At 40.9% G+C, this 20,434-nt stretch overlaps 1 protein-coding gene across 2 annotated transcripts; it reads right to left on the reverse strand.

Moving 5' to 3' along the window:
* Positions 1-1,152: 1,152 nt before the first annotated feature.
* Positions 1,153-15,406, reverse strand: YJU2B (YJU2 splicing factor homolog B). Of its 2 annotated transcripts, XM_081318467.1 has the most exons (11): positions 15,317-15,406; positions 14,628-14,692; positions 13,265-13,301; positions 12,742-12,795; positions 8,424-8,506; positions 8,171-8,226; positions 4,278-4,338; positions 3,557-3,699; positions 3,308-3,480; positions 2,296-2,434; positions 1,153-1,815 (listed from the first exon to the last, which is right to left on the reverse strand). In XM_081318467.1, exons 3-11 carry the CDS (start codon positions 13,265-13,267, stop codon positions 1,427-1,429), a joined length of 1,101 nt encoding a protein of 366 aa, XP_081174593.1. In that variant the 5' UTR covers positions 13,268-13,301; positions 14,628-14,692; positions 15,317-15,406; the 3' UTR covers positions 1,153-1,426. The 2 variants fall into 2 exon arrangements, with proteins under 2 accessions (XP_081174593.1, XP_081174594.1); XM_081318468.1 differs by lacking the exon at positions 14,628-14,692 and having other exon boundaries at positions 15,317-15,336.
* Positions 15,407-20,434: the final 5,028 nt, after the last annotated feature.

The raw sequence follows: 20,434 nt of genomic DNA on the forward strand, positions 1-20,434 counted from the left end.
TGATTAATGATTCCTATGCCCATAGCAGGCATGTGACAGAATTTTTTGACATAGTTTTTCTTTGTTCTGTCACAGAGTATCTGCTAAGATCCAGTTATCAGACTTAAGCAATACCTTATCTGATTTGACCATTAAACCATAAACCATCCTTGTCAGAATTGCAGTCCTAGTTTTGTTCAGTACTGTATTTGGCTCTTGTGAAGCTTGAATAGGAACATCAGAATCAGGAGTCTGGCAGGCCTTTTCTGACCTAACACATTTTCCTGAATTGCAATTCATTTCATCAGATGCAACTTACAGACAGGCTATCCTACTCTCTTTCAGATCTAAATTGTTGTAATCCTAAATGAACTGTGTTTATTTACAATCAATTTCTTCAAAAACTTGGGGGAAGCTGGCCCTTATAGGTCTACAAGTGTTTTTATCTATTTGCTTAGTTTAGCAAGATGCTTTCTTTGGATTTGATTGAAAAATATGAATAGATTTATAATAAAAATATGTTATGATAAAAATGTAAATCAAGTAACTATTCATTCTTAGAAAGCTGCTATAACTTCAGAATGTTTTTTACTTGTTTCCAAATAGCAGTCAATCTGGATCAGTGAGGTGGTATCTGTACTATACAGAAAGTTTTTAACCATGGTTTATAAACAATATCTCAACTGAAGTCCAACACCTTGTTGGTTTGCTGAGCTAAACAGGGTCTAGCTTGATTAGTACTTGAATGGTAATTTTCCAACATATCCCAGACATGCCAGAAGGGGAACACTTCCATAAACACATGTTCATTAAGTTACTAGTACAACTCAGCAGCAGAAGGCTGTTCTTTACAAATATGATTATGCTAAAACCAAATAAGCTTGCTATGTGAACCCAATTAAGTCCCTTCCAGCTCTATTCTGATTCAGGTGATTCAGTTAAACAATTATGTGAAATTTTTAATATGGTAAATATCAATATAAAATAAATAAAAAATAAAAATAAATAAAAATATAACCCAAACAAAAACTGGGAGCTAAGAAGTTTAAGAAACACTAATCTAGGCGATCCTTCATTTTATCTATCTTTCTCCCTTCCTGGCACACACAGTTCCTATAATTAATAGCATATAACTGCTATATTCTGGGCATAACTAAAAAAAGAAAGGCTAAGGAAGATAGCACTGTTTATTTTATGATACTTGGGACAAAACAGTGAGCTTATGTTTAAATAATTGGGGAACAAGTGCAGATGATATAAGACAGCAAAATGTGCGCACTCTTCTCTCTTTTTCACACACACTCACAGACACACAGTCATTTCTATTCACGTATTCCAACTGCTTCATGTACCATCTGCAAAGAGTACTTTTGTTTGTTTGGAGGAAAAAAAAGACTGATTTGCACACCATTTCCGGCCGTATTTTCTCTCTACTCATAAACTCAGTTCAAAGTTCAGCTTCTGAACCAGATGCAGAGTCTGAATAATCTGCAACCAGAGAAGCAGCAAAACTGGAGGGAGGGCTTCCCTCAGCCTTTTGGGAGCCTCCTGAAGGCCTAGTGGAAGAGTCAAGGAGCATTTCACTTGCTCCACTGTCCTGCCTGTTGACTTGTGCTGGGGCATCAGAGGTGTTGCTCTCCCCTTCACTGAAAACTTGCTTGGTATCCTTGGATTTCCGACACACAACACCCAGGCTGTTTAGAGGTACAAGGAACTTGCTAGATGGAGATTTCCCAACAAATGCCAACTTTTTCAGGGTGTCATTGGTTTTGGGACTTGAGAACCATGGGCGATCCACAATCTCATTGCGTTTTTGTTTCCGTTTGTCTTCGTAGGCTGAAAAGGAAGAAGTAAGCATGCTATAATGACAGAAAACAGGACTAACCAGAGTTCTAGTTATGAAACTCAGCTCACTCTATTAGTAACATATTTCTGTATTTGGGCTATAGGGTGACCAGTTTTCCACCACTATAGGAAAAGTCCTAAAAGCCATTACTGCATGGAGGAAGATAACAGAAATTCAACAATTACTAAAAATGTCCATTCATGGCAGCAAAGGTGTGGAATCAATTTACTACCCAAATATGCAGCATATCTTGTTAAAATTAGTATTTATTTTACCCTTATATAATAAAGGAGATTAAGAAGCACTGTTTGGGAAGTCGGAGCCGCAATCCAAACCCACCTCTTAAAAGCAATTCCTTCAACATTTTGCAGCCAACAAAATGTGACACTTTATCAAGGACACATTGTTGTATGAGGAAGTCCCATCCTTGAGCCCCACATCCTTCCCCCTGCAAAGACCCCTTTACATACAGTCAAGGCTCTGGTACTTGAGGAGCGCTGCCAGGTGCCGATCTTCTTCAGCTTCCTGCACAAGTGGGATGCTTAGGTTTGCTCTTGCCTGCAAAGCAAGGTCTTTTCTCTCTTCTTCTTGCAGAACTTTCTTCTCTTCCTATGAGAAGGGAAAGAGGAAAGAAGCAGCACATGAGGCACACCCAGCATTGCCATGAAGCTGGAGCAAGGAAAAATAAAGCATCAGACAAAGAGAAAACTGGTTTGAACAATATAATACAGGAGAAAAGTGACTCCTTTTTAAATACTAGCTATCCCAAAGAACCTTAAGAAAATTAAAATAAGAACAAGTCCACAACTTTAACCCAAGATTTTCCTTTTCAGGCTTTTGCTTGGTTATCTGTAGTTACTACATTATGACTTTCTATATAAAAGTTGGTTGCTATATAAACGGCTTATGTAATAGAACAATATAATAGTATAACATAAAATCCTGCTATCCTGAATTTGAAAATACTTGTATTACAAATGAAGAAAAAAATAGAAAATAAAAATGTGGAGTATTTTTTAAAGGCTTTTAAAAAGAGAAACAGGATAGAGATATAGTGAGGGGGGGAAATTATTTGATCCCCTGCTGATTTTGTATGTTTGCCCACTGACAAAAAATGATCAGTCTACAATTTTAATGGTAGGTTTATTTTAACGGTGAGAGACAGAATAACAACAAAAAAATCCAGAAAAACGCATTTCAAAAATACTTTTTCCCTCACTGTAAAATGGAAGAATGGGAGGAGAGCAAATATGTATACAGAAACAATTCTTTTTTTAAAACATGAGATATACAATCATAATGGGAAAGGACAATGTCGAAAAGTTTATCATATTTTTTTTTGTAAAAAAAAATGTATTATAACTTGAAATGCAATTGCAGTTCTTTTATTCTGTTCTCATTTGCTGAACTTTAGAAACATCAATCTAGGAATATTCAAAGTAATCCTTCTCCCTTCCTCTATTGCAACTTCCCATCATTTACCCTGAATTTCTGCCGAAGAAGGCTGTTGAGTGCAAAATCATCCTTCCAGGCACTTTGAGCCTCCTGAATATTCTGGAGAGTAGGGAGAGCTCGTTGAAGCTTGCTCTGATCTTGTGTGCCGTGCTCCAATCGATACATAGCATCTGTCTCCAGCTTCTGCTTCTCCTCGTGGGCTAAGAATCAGACACACACATCAAGCCAGGCCCAGCTAAAGGAATGCTCAAGGATGCTGCTGGTCCCAAAACTCACCTGTGGCCACTACTTGTTCACTAGCTTCAGCATCCCAGCGCTCTTCCTTGCGCCGGGCACCACTGACAATGACGTAGTCACAAGTGGCAGGATCGGTCTGCATCTCAATGTGGTTGGGGCAAAGGTGGCACTTCATACGGAACCTATAAAGCCAAATGCAATGCAGCAAGAAAGGGAAGAAGGACACCAGATCTGAGACTATGAACGCCAGAAACCCCAAAAGCCACCCTCCTGCCTTCATGCCAAATATCTTTCTTTTCACATGCAAGCTCAATGACCCAAGAAGATCTGTCTTTGTTCTGGATTGCTGACCACTCAAGTTAAAAGAATTCAGCAGCCAGAATTCAACTTTTAAAGAAATTGTGGTTTTAGGAATAGCCTAAAAGTACACTCCAGCCGTACCTTGTGTCATTTTGGTTACTAGATGGAGACTGAGCAAACTGGCTCTGGGATGCAGCTTTGTGCTTCTTGTATGTTTAATAGATGTGGATTTATGTATCACAAAGCAAATCATGCAGAGTTGCATCAATTGGCTAGGTCATAAGAATTTGACCTTTCTTGGATTATCATTGGGAAAGTTAGGTGAGAAATCCTAGAACAGAATAATATAGCCTATCAGCAGTCTTTTCCATCTGCTGGACAGATCCTTTCCTACTGCCCACTAGGGCACTATCCATGAACTGATCAAAGACAATAGTCTCTTCTGTCTTCAAGCACCCACCTGAAAATAGGAGTGGTGTAATAATTACCGACCTTCTTCTTCTCCGCATTATATCGAACACCTGCAGAAACAAGGTGAAGAAAGGACAAGGTACAAACTCATCTTAGAAACCTGCAGTTACTTACAAATCATCATTGGATGTGTTTTAAACCACCATAGCCACTCTTTAAAACATTCCATCGTAACAGGCCTTTAGGTCATTTATCGTTCACCTAAGAACAAGTCCAGTTTCCTTAAATTTGGAAACATGCTAATAGGTCAGACTATAACCCCCAAGATCCTGAGCTAGCAGGCCTCATTCCATGTGGTCCAGAGGATATAGGAAGAACAAGTTTGGCCAGAACAAGTTTCAGGGAGGCTCAGTCGAGCAAGTTAAGGCTAAGTTCAGGTCTCCAAACCCTTGAATTCTATTCTTCCTGTTCTAACGTTTTACATTTAGTGTTATGATTATTACTGCTTTCTTATTACATAAGCTACGTTAATAGCCAAACTTGGGGTTTTTAAAATTTCTTTCCGAAGGAATAATTGAAAAGGGATATGCATTTATTTGAATAATATCAATCAAATCTATCAGCCGAAATGCTGATAAAAAGAGAGGCTTTAGTGATTATAAAGCATTTTCATCAATTTTGGTAAACAGACTAAAACGTTTTTAGGAAAGTTTATCCAAGAAGTTCAGTGTGGATTTTGCCTAAAAGGCAGTAAAAAGATAATGTGGGAACTGTGTTGGATGTAACAGAATATATACAACAGAATGATGAAAAACAAGCTGTGTTACCGTATATACTTGAGTATAAGCCGACTCGAGTATAAGCCGAGACCCCCAATTTCACCCCCCAAAACTGGAAAAAGTTATTGACTCGAGTATAAGCCGATCCGCCGTTCTGCAAGCCTCCGCCGCCGGCAGAGGCTGGATCCGCGCTCTGCAAGCCTCTGCCGCCAGCAGAGGCTCGATCCGCCATTTTGCAAGCCTGAATACACAGGAATACCCTGTGTGGCCGCGGCTCTCGGGGAAGCCCTGGCTGTCCGCTTCCTCGCTCCACGCTGCCATTCGGGGCCCGCGCGTTCCCCGGGCAAATCGCGGCGCCCAGCAGGCGAGGAAACACGCCCGCTCCAGTCGCCCCCCCTTCCCTCAGGAGACGCGAAGCAAGTGACCGCCCAGAGCTTACCGAGGACTTGCGCGCGGCCGAGGCTTCGGTGCTTCCAGGATCGCGCGCACCTCTCCCAAGCCGTCGCCGTCCGGAGACCTGCCGAAGTTTGGGGAGGTTTGGGGAGGTGCACGCGCACCTCCCCAAACCTCCCCAAACGTCTGCAGGTCTCCGGACCTCCGCGCCCTGCCTGCCTGCTTCTTTCCGCTGCGGAAAGAAGCAGCCTGCCTGCTTCTTTCCGCTGCGGAAAGAAGCAGCCTGCCTCCCCAAACCTCCCCAAATGTCGGCAGGTCTCCGGACCTCCGCGCCCTGCCTGCCTGCTTCTTTCCGCAGCGGAAAGAAGCAGCCTGCCTGCTTCTTTCCGCTGCGGAAAGAAGCAGCCTGCCTCCCCAAACCTCCCCAAACGTCGGCAGGTCTCCGGACCTCCGCGCCCTGCCTGCCTGCTTCTTTCAGCAGCGGAAAGCAGCAGGCAGGCTGCTTCTTTCCGCTGCGGAAAGCAGCAGGCAGGCTGCTTCTTTCCGCTGCGGAAAGCAGCAGGCAGGCTGCTTCTTTCCGCTGCGGAAAGCAGCAGGCAGGCTGCTTCTTTCCGCTGCGGAAAGAAGCAGCCTGCCTCCCCAAACCTCCCCAAACGTCGGCAGGTCTCTGGACCTCCGCGCCCTGCCTGCCTGCTTCTTTCCGCAGCGGAAAGAAGCAGCCTGCCTCCCCAAACGTCGGCAGGTCTCCGGACCTCCGCGCCCTGCCTGCCTGCTTCTTTCCGCAGCGGAAAGAAGCAGCCTGCCTGCTTCTTTCCGCTGCGGAAAGAAGCAGCCTGCCTCCCCAAACCTCCCCAAACGTCGGCAGGTCTCCGGACCTCCGCGCCCTGCCTGCCTGCTTCTTTCCGCAGCGGAAAGAAGCAGGCAGGCTGCTTCTTTCCGCAGCGGAAAGCAGCAGGCAGGCTGCTTCTTTCCGCTGCGGAAAGAAGCAGCCTGCCTCCCCAAACCTCCCCAAACGTCGGCAGGTCTCCGGACCTCCGCGCCCTGCCTGCCTGCTTCTTTCCGCAGCGGAAAGAAGCAGGCAGGCTGCTTCTTTCCGCTGCGGAAAGAAGCAGCCTGCCTCCCCAAACCTCCCCAAACGTCGGCAGGTCTCCGGACCTCCGCGCCCTGCCTGCCTGCTTCTTTCCGCAGCGGAAAGAAGCAGCCTGCCTGCTTGTTTCCGCTGCGGAAAGAAGCAGCCTGCCTGCTTCTTTCCGCAGCGGAAAGAAGCAGGCAGGCAGGGCGCGGAGGTCCGGAGACCTGCCGACGTTTGGGGAGGTTTGGGGAGGTGCGCGCGCACCTCCCCAAACCTCCCCAAACTTCGGCAGGTCTCCGGACGGCGACGGCTTGGGAGAGGTGCGCGCGATCCTGGAAGCACCGAAGCCTCGGCCACGCGCAAGTCCTCGGTAAGCTCCGGGCGGTCACTTGCTTCGCGTCTCCTGAGGGAAGGGGGGGCGACTGGAGCGGGCGTGTTTCCTCGCCTGCTGGGCGCCGCGATTTGCCCGGGGAACGCGCGGGCCCCGAATGGCAGCGTGGAGCGAGGAAGCGGACAGCCAGGGCTTCCCCGAGAGCCGCGGCCACACAGGGTATTCCTGTGTATTCAGGCTTGCAAAATGGCGGATCGAGCCTCTGCTGGCGGCAGAGGCTTGCAGAGCGCGGATCCAGCCTCCGCCGGCGGCGGAGGCTTGCAGAACGGCGGATCGGCTTATACTCGAGTCAATAACTTTTTCCAGGTTTTGGGGGTGAAATTGGGGGTCTCGGCTTATACTCGAGTCGGCTTATACTCAAGTATATACGGTATTTGGCAAGGCAAGAAACCAAGAATTAAATATAAATTCTTGCAGGATGCTAAAGAAGGAGGAAGCCTAGGATTATCATATCTGAAATTGTATATTAAGCTCGTTGTTTAGTTTGGATGAAAGAATAGGTGACTTGTAAGAAGTAAGAGGTTATTGGAATTGGAAGGGTATGATTTAATATTTGGATCACAAAACTTTGTGGTACGGCAAAGTTAAGGTTAATGTAGATTTTAAAAGTCATTCAACATCCATATTGAAAATTTGGAATAGATATGAGGCAAATCTCATAAAATCTCTTTATAGAAGCCTTTAGAAGGAAAATTAAACAAAAATGGTTAACTTATGCTAATTCATTGATATTTTTTGTAAAGGAGAGTTTAACTTAAAAATAAGAAAATGTGGGAGTTGGGAACATTTCACATACTATTGGTTTCCTTACATTCAGCTAATGGAAAGATTTAAGTTGGATAAAAGGAATTATGAATTTGAAAAGGGTAAAACTGAATTTGATGTATAGCTCCGTACAAATGATAATTATATTATTGCTAGGATATATAAACACTTACTGATAATGGAAACAGAGGACAAACAAAGACTATATGATAAATGGGCAAAAAAATTCAAATAGAGTTGGCTAATGGAAGAGTATATGGAAGAAAGTGTTAAAATTTACACTGAATTGTAATCTTAAGAAAATTTTTATAAAATTATAGATTGCTGGTACATGACACTGGATAAAGTGTCAAAAATCTATAAGGGAATTTCAAATATTTGTTGGAAATCTAATCAAATGGAGTGGTGTGTGTGTGTGTGTGTGTGTGTATTGCTTTACATTAACTAAATGGTTGTCACACAGGCAATAGTTTTTTCTCCTGTATGTAACTCCCAATCACTACCTATATGCTAGACTGTTTGAGGGATAGATCAACACTTACCCATCCCAATGTGATTCTGGCAGCCATCACACCAGATATTATAGGGCATCTCAAATCTGGGAAAGAAGTGACATGTTTTATGCATGTTGCAGAAACAGCCAAAACTTTATTTAGTGGGAGAACAAGCCCTATCAGAATAGAAAGGGAACAGCTTACAATGTTCCCTCGCTATGGCTAGGATGTAGTCAGCATTTCTTGACTCCAGCAACCCATGAGTTCCTGCTCAAAGTACAGACGTGGTTAGATGCCTTACCTGATGATGAGGATGCCCTGGGAGAGTTTACGAGCTCTTTCCCGCAGTGGATGGCTATTGCGATATTTATTAAGGGAGCCATGCTACAAGAGAGATAAGGTCGGTGTTAAGTTTCTTGTACACAGATGTTATATTCATGAATCTTTCCACCTATATCTGGTAACAATTAACAAGTCTCAGTTTGTTGGCTGTGGTATGAGAACAAAAAAAAAAAAACCAAACTTTTTTTTTGCTTAACTTCCAACTGGAAATTAACCACATACCTGGATTACTGTTGCTAAATTTCCCCAAGTTTTTTTTTCCTGGTTTGTACTCAGATACTTGAACTGGCTGCCAATTTGGGAAATCTGCATAATCTGATAATTCCACTTTATTTTCCTGCAACACTGATGACTTGGCTACAGAATTTAAGATAATTCTTTGGAAATACAGTGTCTCTACTGCTTTGAGATTTTTTTTAATGCAAAGAAGTATCTAAATGTTTTAAACAAATAAATACTGCTCCCTTCCTAATTTCTTAGCGGGAGCTTTTGAGATAACTCCAGAAGGTCTATATGGCTCTATACATATTAGTAGAGACTGCAGACCAATCAAAAGATTTGGCCGGGTTTCGGTTTGCGATCGCGGCATTGGTGGACGTGTGTGGTGATCGCTCTCTCCACTGTCCAGTTTTCTCCCACCGGGGGACCCTGAAGAGGGTTGGAAGTCACCCTCTAGGGGCGACGAGCGAGAAGAGGACTGAGTGATTGTGGAAGGGTGGCAACCCTCCCGTTTGATCCGGGGCAGCTCTTCAAACTGACGGGGAAAAGATCGGCCATCAATATGGCCCATCAACAAGCTACTGACAACTGAGGCCAAATTTACCAACAAGCACCTTGAAAGCAATGTGGAGGAATTGGGTGAGATCTTACCTTCTCTGTACCCCAAGTACTTTCCTGTTAAAAGATTCTTGAAAATTTTTCCTCCTGTGAGGAGAGAGGGAAGGGAACTTTCTTCTCCCACCCTCTAAAATGATGGCGTCTGATCACCCAGGGGAAACAAAGCATTGAAACGATCAACTTAATATAATTGGATTTATATATTTTTTCTTGGAATCTGGGGACCCAAAAAGTTCCTATTCTTACTGGGACCTGCTATTTTATTTTACTTTCAAAAAAGAACTTAAATTGGATAAGAACCTAGCCCAGGATCTGAAAAAGACTCTAAATCAGTGATGGCGAACCTTTTAGAGACCGACTGCCTAAAAACTGCCCCCCCTGCCTGTGGAGCAACCCACCGCCTCCACAGCCCACTGCAGATCACCCATGAGGCCCAGCAGCGCCATGGCAGCCATGCCCTCTGCCCACGTCCCACAGCATCAACTGCGTGCGATGGGTACGAGGGCAAAGTCTTGTCCCTACTGCTTGGCTGCCATGTCCTTGGCTGTGCTACTCCATGCGGGCTGCGCTCAGGGGCGACTCTCCTCCGGGGGAGCTGCGGTGAGAAGGGGGCCATGGAGGGAGGCGGGTCTGGGGCAATGGCATGTGTGCCCACAGAGAGGGCTCGTGAGTGCCGCCTCTGGCACCCGTGCCATAGGTTCACCACCACTGCTTCTTGTGGCAAAGCTTGGTACAGCAATTTATTATTTCTGACAAAGAGACTTGCCCACAGCCCAGACCTGACCTTGGTATTATCTATGAGAGATTTAACACTGAGAGAGCAGCTGGACAGTGAAATTGGTCTCTAAGAACTGTGGAGTTGAACATTTACTGACTCTTGTTTAATAAATAGCCTTCACTAGAAAGACCATTTATAACTATGTCAGAAATGGAGGAGGGTCAACAAAAAATCTTGGCTATGTTAAAATCCTTACTTGAAAGTATTCTTGCAAACACTGAGAAAATCAAAGCTAACCTGAAAGACAAAGGTGCCTAGATCTACAAAGCAAAACCTTGATTGCAACTAAAGAACTAACAATTCAAAAAACAACATGAGTGGAAGAAGTGAATACTAAGACAGAGGGCTTTAAAGATCAACAAGTACAGTTTACTGAAAATCCAGACAATGAAACAACAACTTCAAAACTGGAAATGATTTTCTACACAAACCAGAAGAAATCTGAGAAACAAGTAGACCAGATCGAATTGAAGACAACTATACCAGAACAAATACAGGGATCTGGGTTACCAGGGCAACAACCTAATGATTATAAATGGGCCAGATTTTTCAGGAAATTGGCAATTAGATGGTCTCTTTCAATCCAAGTAACATATACAAGAATGAAGGGAGATCTATTTGATGATTTAAAAGCATTGGTATGGAAGCCTGGTTGGCAAAAGAAGAAAGCTAGAATTAGGTTGAAAAACTGGGGCCTTTTGATTTACTAGAGGGGACCCTAAACTGTTAACTATTGGGCTAAAGGGAGATTTTGAGACAAGGGGAAATTTGATTATTAGATTTAAAATAGTTGGAAAATAGTAAAAAATAAGAGATTAATCTAATACTGAGGACTTAGATTTACAAAGGAAATTATTATTATTAAGAAATAATTTAAATTATTGATTAGCCCAAATATAGATGATGGATTTGAACTAACAAACCATACTCTATTACTAAGGTGGTGATGAATTAGGGTGAGAAATAGAGCTTGTAAGCCGCCCTGAGTCTTCGGAGAAGGGCGGGATATAAATGGAATTAAAATTAATTAAATAAATAAATAAATAAATAAATAAATAAATAAATAAATAAATAAAAAAAATGTTTATGAAATAGAATAAGAATATATTTAAGTAACTAATATGTGTATTTTAGAGATTATAATTTGTATGAAGTGAGATAAACAAAATTTGGGTTACCTGAAAGTCAAATACCATGGATATTAAAGGTTAAATTGGAATACTGTAATTAAAAATTAAAAATTAGGTAAAACTTAACAGGATATGGATTGTTTATTGAGTTTTATTAAGATATGTATGAGAAAAAAATGTATTCATAAATGTGATGATGAAGTTTTTACTGAGTTTGATACAATTAGAAATTTACTAGCTTAAATACGAAATAGCAAATATTAAGGGAAACAGAGAAGAAATATTTGATGATGTAACCTGAGATATCTACTAAAGATTTTGTGACTGAACTATTGATTAACCCAATCACCACATTGCCTTCTAAATACTCAAATGTAAAACTGGAAAACCAATAAATTATATAAAAAAAGATTTGGCCAAAGATTCTGACAGATCTGTACAATACACATTTGCAAGTTTTCCTTCAGCCTTTGTTTGTATCTGAAACAGGTGGAAAAAAACATTGCTTTTTCTGATTAACAAGAGACTAGTGTTGCAATTCCAGATACTTCTGAAGGTTACTGAAGACTTGAACTATTTCAGCCAAACATTTGGTCAGAAAATGCTGCTGCGACTTCTTTAATCTTCTTGGTGGATGACCTGTGTTACGAACCTAATGGGGAGAATGCAGCCCTCCTTGTTCCCTTGGACTTCTCAGCTGCTTTCAATAAAATTGATTATGGCACCTTTTCGGACTACTGGCAAGACTGGACTTTGCGGCACTGTTCTGCAGTACATTTGGGTCTTCCTGTCCAGTTCAGTCCAGTACTCTACAGAGAATTAATGTTTAACACCAGGAGAATACTAAAAGAAATAATCTAGAACTGGAATTGGTGCCATGAATTTGAAGTAATACCACATAGCTTGTTTGCCCCAGATTCCCACATATTAGTATTAATTGAGGAAAAAAGGCACTGCTATGAGAGGAGTTGTGCTTGGGACTATTAAAGAAATCAGATAGAGAATATCCATTTATCCTAAAATTAAAACCTCTTTAATTACTTGTACTTTGGCTATTAAGGGACAGATCAGAAGCTGAAACAGAAACAGATCAGTGGTCACTGGCAAGAAGACATATTACTCTTCTCAGTTTCTTGTTGACTGTGTAAAAGCAAACAAGGGAACTATAAGAAATAGTTGTTCTTCCAAAGAGAAATACAATAGCCTCTGAATAATCGTACACACAAAACCAAAAAAGCCTTAAAAGCCTGCAATTCCTTTTCCAGTTACATGGATATTTCAATTATACATAAAAGCAGACTCCAGAAAGTTTAACCCTTGCATTTAATTCTATTTTATCTTATTGAGATGTTCTGACACCATTCAAATACTGACCTTGTATTTTAACTTGTAAGTAAACTATCCAATAGAAAGTTATCCTTTGTAAGCCCTACTTGTTTAAATTTTTTGTTATGACCCAATATCCCAAACTGCTCTCCCCACCACCCAAGAAAAAAAAATATATCTTGAAGTATTCCAGATGGACCTCTTACCTTGGCTGGATCAAAATCAGGTGGGTAATACTTGTTGACTCCTTTCCTTTCCCCCTGTAAGAAACCAAAGGCAAAGCTTTGTTGTTTGATAGCAAACTGAGCAATTTGAAGGGCACAAACATTCTCCAGACTGAGGTAGGTTAACTTATATAAATGGTATCACCACAGATTCAGTCCCCAAACTATCACCAAATAGGAAGCAGCCCTTTAATAAATATTTCTCATTATTTCATTTATAGTCATTTCATTTATAGACCACAGACTTCTAGGGACTCTTGCAAATTAGCTCATATTTGGCAGCACAGAGCACCATGAGAGCTACCAATGGTTTTGTAGCACAGTCAAATTTCCACAGAGGTCCTTATTGTGAAATAAGATTTCTATGTGGGATTGGATAAATGCTATTAAATGTAAGCTGTAACTATATGTCATAAAAGTAGTTGAATCTATCCTCATTAAGGTCAAGAATGATGGAAGAGAAACTGCAGTTGAGGATTTGATACAAAATCCTGCATCAACTTACCATGGTGATAGTGATTTAGTCAGGTAAGAGTGATAGTCTAGGAGAAAAACAAGAGTATGTTATTTATAGTATGTTATTTATAGGATTCCCTTGAAATAAAAAAATGTAAGCCATAGCCAGCTAGTCTCAGCAAACAACTTGTTTTTGATGCCACAATTCCAATATAAAACATGTAATGAATACATAATACCATGCCTCTGAGCATTGTGAAAAACCCTTTAGTATTGCTTAGCAACAGTCTATGCAACAATGAAGCTTTAAAGAAATTCTGGTAGAGGTATCACAAAAAACTAATTCTGGATCTGAATTAATTCATCTCATTTACAGCCGTGGTTTTATTTTGTTCTTATTAAATTTGCTGCCCAGCTTACCAAGATGCCTCTAAAATGCTAAAAGCTGGGAATTAAGTTGACTCTCCTTCCCTATTGTTGGCTTCCAATATTTAAATTACACTGTTTCTGAATATAACTTTTCAAACTATCCATTAAGCAATCATAGGTTAAAAAAACCCTCAAACCTCCAAGAACAATTCTCCATGACCCTGAACAGAATTCCCTTTCAAAGCTTACATCTTTTATGAAGCCTTAGGTTTTATGTCATCCTACATCAAAATTAAGCATATGACTTCAATGTATGTTTACAATATCCATATAACACTCTAGCTAGCATACATTTCGTCAGGACTAGTGTGCCATAAGGCCACTTCATATGCATGACCTTTGTTACTACACAAGCAAATAATAGAAATTAATGTCCGACATAATTTGTAAGCACCAGGTTGTGAAGGTTGTTCCAACTCCTTCACAATTTCCAAAATGTGGTCACTCATTATAGATAATACTAGGATTTTATTAAGGGATGCGGTGGCTCAGTGGGTTAGGACGCTGAGCTTGTCGATCAGAAGGTCGGCAGTTTGGCGGGTCGAATCCCGAGTGCCGCGTAGCAGAGTGAGCGCCTGTTACTCGTCCCAGCTTCTGCCAACCTAGCAGTTCGAAAGCACGTAAAAAAAAAGCAAGTAGAAAAATAGGGACCACTGCGGTGGGAAGGTAACAGCGTTCCGTGCGCCTTTGGCGTCTAGTCATGCCGGCCACATGACCACGGAGACGTCCTCGGACAAGTGCTGGCTCTTTGGCTTTGAAACGGAGATGAGCACCAGCCCCTAGAGTCGGAAACGACTAGCATGCATGTACGGGGGAACCTTTACCTTTACTAGGATTTTATTAGGAAAGGGTTTATAAACAATTTCACAATCAACAAGTTTGGCTGGTGGCTCAAATGCAGCCTCCCTACACCTTTAACTGACATGTTGAAACACATTGTGTTGTTGTGAATCCTGCCGTATGGAATATTCATCACCACTTACTTCAGGCACTTCAGAAAGGTGGGACTACAACTCCCAACATCTCCAGTTGGTTGGTAATCGGAGTACTGCAATACAAAGGACGAGGGACATCGCTTTGGGAAAAGCTCCTGCCTACACTACACGCCCACGAAGCATTTCCCACAAACAAAGCACTCCCCCCCTCCCCTTCAACAGTCATCAGGACAGGAAACGAGCAAGAAATGCCCCCAAACGTGGAGTCGACACGCCCAACAATAAGGTGCCTACTGTCCAGAGAAGGATCCTTATTCTTATTATCCTTATTCAAGGTTGACTCAGCCTCCCATCCTTCCGAGGTAGGTAAAATGAGGACCCAGATTGTTGGGGGCAATTAAGCTGACTTTGTAATAATGCCGCTGGGGGTGTGTGAAAGCCCTAATAAGCAGGCATATACATAGAATGAAGGCTACTGCTAAGCTTGTAAGCCGCCCTGAGTCTTCGGAGAAGGGCGGGATATAAATGGAATTAAAATAAATAAAATAAATAAAAATTCTGTCCGTCCCGAAAGAATGGGGCGATGGAGGGATGTGTGTGTGCTAAGGCCTGGTCAAGAATGGAGAGGAACTTGTCTGGTTTCTAGCCGAATATGTCCTCGCCGGGATAAGGAGGGCAATCCTAAAGGGAAACGGCTGGGCGGGGGGGGGGGGTGAAGGGGTCACAGCTCCACTAACCTCTCCCTGTCCCTTCGCTTGCTCTTCTTGGCTCCACCTCCTTCGGAGCGCATCATCAAATCGCGACAGAACAGCTTGACTCCCGATCCAGCTGCCGGCGCCGGATCCAGATTCAGCGTGGCTTCTCCTCGCGAGAGTCGGTCGCTTCTTCCGGCAAGCGGGCAGACGCTTGGTCCGAGGGGAGGTAGTTCTTTGAATCCTTTGGGCTAGGGCAGGGGTAGGCAACCTCGGCTCTTTTATGACTCAAGGACTTCAACTCCCAGAATTCCTGAGTCAGCTATGCTGGCTCAGGAATTCTGGGAGTTGAAGTCCTTGAGTCATAAAAGAGCCGAGGTTGCCTACCCATGGGCTAGGGGACCTCAACCTTGGCAACTTTAGGACTTCTGGACTTCAGAAGTCCCAGAATTCCTCAGCCATCAAAGTCCGTAAGTCTTAAAAGTTGCCAAGGTTGAGGGAGGACCTCTGCTTTGGGCAACAAGAAGGCGCCGACGGGTTCGAAGAGGCTGCCTGGGATTATGGGAGTTGTAGTCAAATAACCCGGGAGGAGGAGGAGTTGGGGAAGGCGTACCCTTCGGGAGTACCATAGAGCAATTCGGTACGTTGCTGTCTTCGAATCCGAAACGTTCCTCTAGTTGAGGAACTTTTATTATTTATTTATTTATTTATTTAAATTCCATTTATATCCCGCCCTTCTCCGAAGACTCAGGGCGGCTTACATAGATATCTATATTTTTCGCTTTAATATCCAATTATATTGATAGCTATCCTCCGGCGTGCATTTCGTTAGGAAATAAGCCCCTATTGGAGGTGAGTTGTTGTGGGTTCCTTTGGTGCTTTGGAGTCCTGGCTACTGCCTGGACTAACAAAAAATTAGTTTTCTTGGCAAGATTTCAGAAGAGGCTTGCCATTGCCTTCTTCCCAGAACTGAAGGAAAGTGACTGGCCCAAGGTCACTCAACTGGACTTGTACCCAGAACTCGTAGTCTCCCATGTGTCTGGTTTGGTAACTTAGCCACACCAAACTAGCTCTCTGATTGAGTTTAGGGGGTCTTTATTCCGACTCAAAATTCCTAGGCTGCATCAGGCAAGTGGGTTTAGTATTTTTTTTTAAAAATGGGTATGATAAAATTTATTGAACATATTTTGAAAAATTGTTCAGATGAAGGTTACAAACATCTAGCCGAATTTTGTTTCCAAGGGGAATTCTTTAAGTAATTGATATTTGATCATTTTTATTCATGTAGAACTGAATATTTTATGAATGATGCACATAAGATTCTTTCCTTTTTTATAAATAGTATTTTTAAAACTAACTTTGGCAGGGAGAACAAAAATTGCTTACTGCTTATCAGTTACTATTCCCTATACCATTTGTGAAAAATCATTTCAATAATATTTTTCAAACAACCTAAATCTGTTTTTAGATATGCCCTGGTAGGCCAATTCAAGTTCAATTAAAGTTTAGCAGACCTCTTTGTCAGCTGAGGTGCAGACTTTACAAAACCTCCCTTATAGATTTTGTCCAGTGTGTGTCAGTGCAACTAAGTACTGCTGTCAGTTAACAAGCCAGAGAAAACCTGCAGAGCATGGTTTCAGAAATTCTTTTCGGCCTCTTTGCCACTAATGGCTCCAAGAGGAGAGAGTATTATATTCTGTAGAAGAAAAAAAGCATGTTGCGTCTGTGTGTGTATGTGAGAGCCTAATTGGGGCAGGTGCATACATATGGGTATGCAGGAGTATCTAATCAAGGTGGATGCACATATATACGTGTGTTTCTCTTTTTCATGTTGCATCTATGTGTGTGTGTGCGCACTGGGAAGCACAAGGCAGATGGCACATGGTTCACTCTCGGTCACATGACCAAGTGAGAAGTAGGAGGGAGCTTATAATGGTGGGACCATTTTTTCTCTGCACTCCAAGCTGGATCAGGCCTGTTTCTTTTATTATTATTATTTATTGTTTTATCACAGAGAATAAAATACATAACAATAAAATGAACAAAATGAAACAAAACAAAAACATTCAACCCTAACAAGAACAGCAAAAGAAAGGAACAATGTACAAAAGAAGAAAAAGTGGTCAATAAAAGTAAAACCGTTTCTTTTGCAATAGCTTTGTGTTCAGAGTCTCATTGGAATTTATTAGGATTCTGAGCTGAAAAACCTTACAGAAGGAAGAAGAAAAAGCAGTCAATAGGTTGAGCTAAAGTACACTAATCTTCAAATCCCTCATATTTAGTGAGTAAAGTGTACAAATGGTTTCCATTCTCCTATAAACCTGTCTAGTCCATTATCTCAAATCAAAGCAGTTAATTTCGCCATCTCTGCTAGTTCAGTCAATTTCAAAATCCATTCAACAGTCAGAATCTCTTTCTTTCCAGTGTTTGGCAAGTACAATCCTCTCAGCTGTCACCATGTGAAGGAACAGTACCCCAAATGGTTTTTCAGTTGGTTTGCCCATTATGCCTAAAAGAAAAGTTTCCGGTTTCATTAATACTAGCATCTTAAATTTTCTTTTGCATTGTCATTGTTATACTTATCCAGTATATTTTCACATATTTGCAAGACCACCACATACGATAAAATGAGCCTGGATTTTGATTACATTTCCAGCACTTATTAGAAATCCCTTTATACATTTTCGCTAGTCTATCTGGGATCAAATATCAACAATACATTATTTTGTAAGTTTTTTTGGTCCATTCATCCATACATTCTCGCATTTATCAAGCGTTATACCCATTTTTTTTGCCCATTTTACCTTATACTTTTTCATGTATTCATCTTGGTTCATCTTAAGTAACAAGTGGTCATCTCCAGAACATAAATTAATGTCCAATTCGGATTTAATTCCTGTGAAAAAACTATCAAATTTAAATCTTTCAAAAATTCTGTAATTAATCAGAAGCAAATTCTTCACTTTTTGTAAAGCTTAGAATTTTCCATATTAAGAATCACCCCCAAGTATTATACCTTTTCACAACTTTAAAACTAATTTTAAATTCCAATTTCTTCTTATCTTCCACCTTTATGTTCTTAGTATTGTCATCTTTATTTATTCTTAAACCCACCATTTCTCTAAACAAATAGAGCATCAAACTTCTGTAGATATTTTCCTGACTTTCCATTAGGTTGGAAAGAATAAAAAGCAAATATTAGTCTGCACACAAGAAAGGAAACAAAATACAGAAAATTAATTAAGGACACAAGATAGTATCAAAAAGACAGCTAAATACCAGAATAGTATATAATCAAATCTGGTGGTTTCAGATTTTTTAAATTGTTCCTTGAAAATGGATGCATTTTGAGAAACTGATAAAAACCTTTATTCTCTGATATTGTTTGTCTCCTGTTGTAGCTGGTAGATGCTCACAAATATATGACAAAATTTTAAGAAATAAGTCATGTATTGAAAAAGCAGGGTTAAAGGTTTCTTTTATGTTTTAATGCTTTGTAAAACAAGTTCCTCTGTATAAAATAAAATAGAAAAGCTCCACAAGATTATTTACAACCATCCTTCAGTGATTTCTTACTGTCTTCTGGTGAGTCTTCCTTTTAAATGCCACATTGCAAGATGATCAGTTTTGGAAAAAGCAGCAATAAGAAAAGCTTAATGTGCTGAATTTCAATATCATCTAATCATTAAAATATAAGTATGTAATATATGGGACCATTTTATAACAATACTATGGATAAAATTGGTAATTTACTTAAAAAGAAAAAAAACAATTCACTGATTTAAGATTTGAATTTACATATTTCTAACTTGGAGAAAGCAGTGATTAGATCACTACTTTTCACTCTCAAAGTAACAATCCCAGATTCGTGTTCTGACTATAGCACTTGATTACTGAATTTCAGATCATTTCAAGAGAAATGCCTACTTTTTGATTACATTTTCAGAATGATTCATATGCACTTCGTTACTGAGATGTCTCTTTAAAACCAAAACAAGAGAGGTGGAAAATGCCAGTACTCCCAGTCTTAAAGTCAGAGAAAAAAGATCACTGAACTATTGTTAAAACGTCTTGGTCCTACAACAGGACAACAGAAATCAGAGTGAAGACACCTTGCATCGACTTTTACTCAGCTTTGCCTATTAATTTTCTACAAATAGGATTGCATTTGCACGGATGTCCCTATCTAAAAACTGAGTTCATTTATCGTATTAACAGTCATTCCTTATTTGAGTTACAAAAATCTGTACACTAGGTGGAGCAACAAAGAGATATCTATTTCCCTTTGCTAACCATCTTGTAGTATTCCAAAGCTATGCAGCTGAGATACACTACTCCTAGCCAAGACTGGTTTGATTTGGATTACTGTACCATAATGACAGCATTTGTAAACCATGTTATCTGAGTTAAGGTGAATCAGCCAACAGTAATTTATGAAATAATGTGATTATATAGGGATGTGGTGGCTCAGTGGGTTAGGACGCTGAGCTTGTTGATCAGAAGGTCGGCAGTTTGGCGGGTTGAATCCCGAGTGCCACGTAACAGAGTGAGTGCCTGTTACTCGTCCCAGCTTCTGCCAACCTAGCAGTTCGAAAGCACGTAAAAAAAAGCAAGTAGAAAAATAGGGACCACTACGGTGGGAAGGTAACAGTGTTCCGTGCGCCTTTGGCGTCTAGTCATGCTGGCCACATGACCATGGAGACGTCTTCGGACAAGCACTGGCTCTTCGGCTTTGAAACAGAGATGAGCACCGGCCCCTAGAGTCAGAAACGACTAGCACGCATGTGCAGGGGAACCTTTACCTTTATGTGATTATATGTTAACCTAATGCAACAAATGCAGGTATAGTCATGCACTGTTCTATCTGTATTCTGAAAACGTACAGAAAATTAAAATAACAGATGGTACTACAGCAGATATAAAAAAGTGCCTCCATGTTTTACTATTCCCACATAACTGCAGTTATTTCAACAACTTAAAATTTATCATTCCATTATTGCTTTAACTTTTAACTCAAATCCAAAAACAGTAAAAATCACTTGCGTCATTTTTAATTTTCCCTGTGCGAAGAGATATTTGAATAATATGGTATAATCTCTTGTTTTTTCAATGCTTTTACAAGTGTTGTTTGAATGAGTGCTGATCCATATTTCCAGCTTGCCA

The sequence above is a fragment of the Vipera berus genome, assembly GCF_964194415.1.
Source record: "Vipera berus genome assembly, chromosome: 2".
In the NCBI taxonomy this organism is placed as follows: Eukaryota; Metazoa; Chordata; class Lepidosauria; order Squamata; family Viperidae; genus Vipera; species Vipera berus.

Coding starts and splice junctions, on each gene's coding strand:
- YJU2B (XM_081318467.1), bottom strand. Junction 8,227..8,423: donor CAGGGCATCCTCATCATCAG/GTAAGGCATCTA, acceptor CTTCTTTCCCAG/ATTTGAGATGCCCTATAATA. Junction 4,339..8,170: donor CCAGAATCACATTGGGATGG/GTAAGTGTTGAT, acceptor TTGTTTCTGCAG/GTGTTCGATATAATGCGGAG.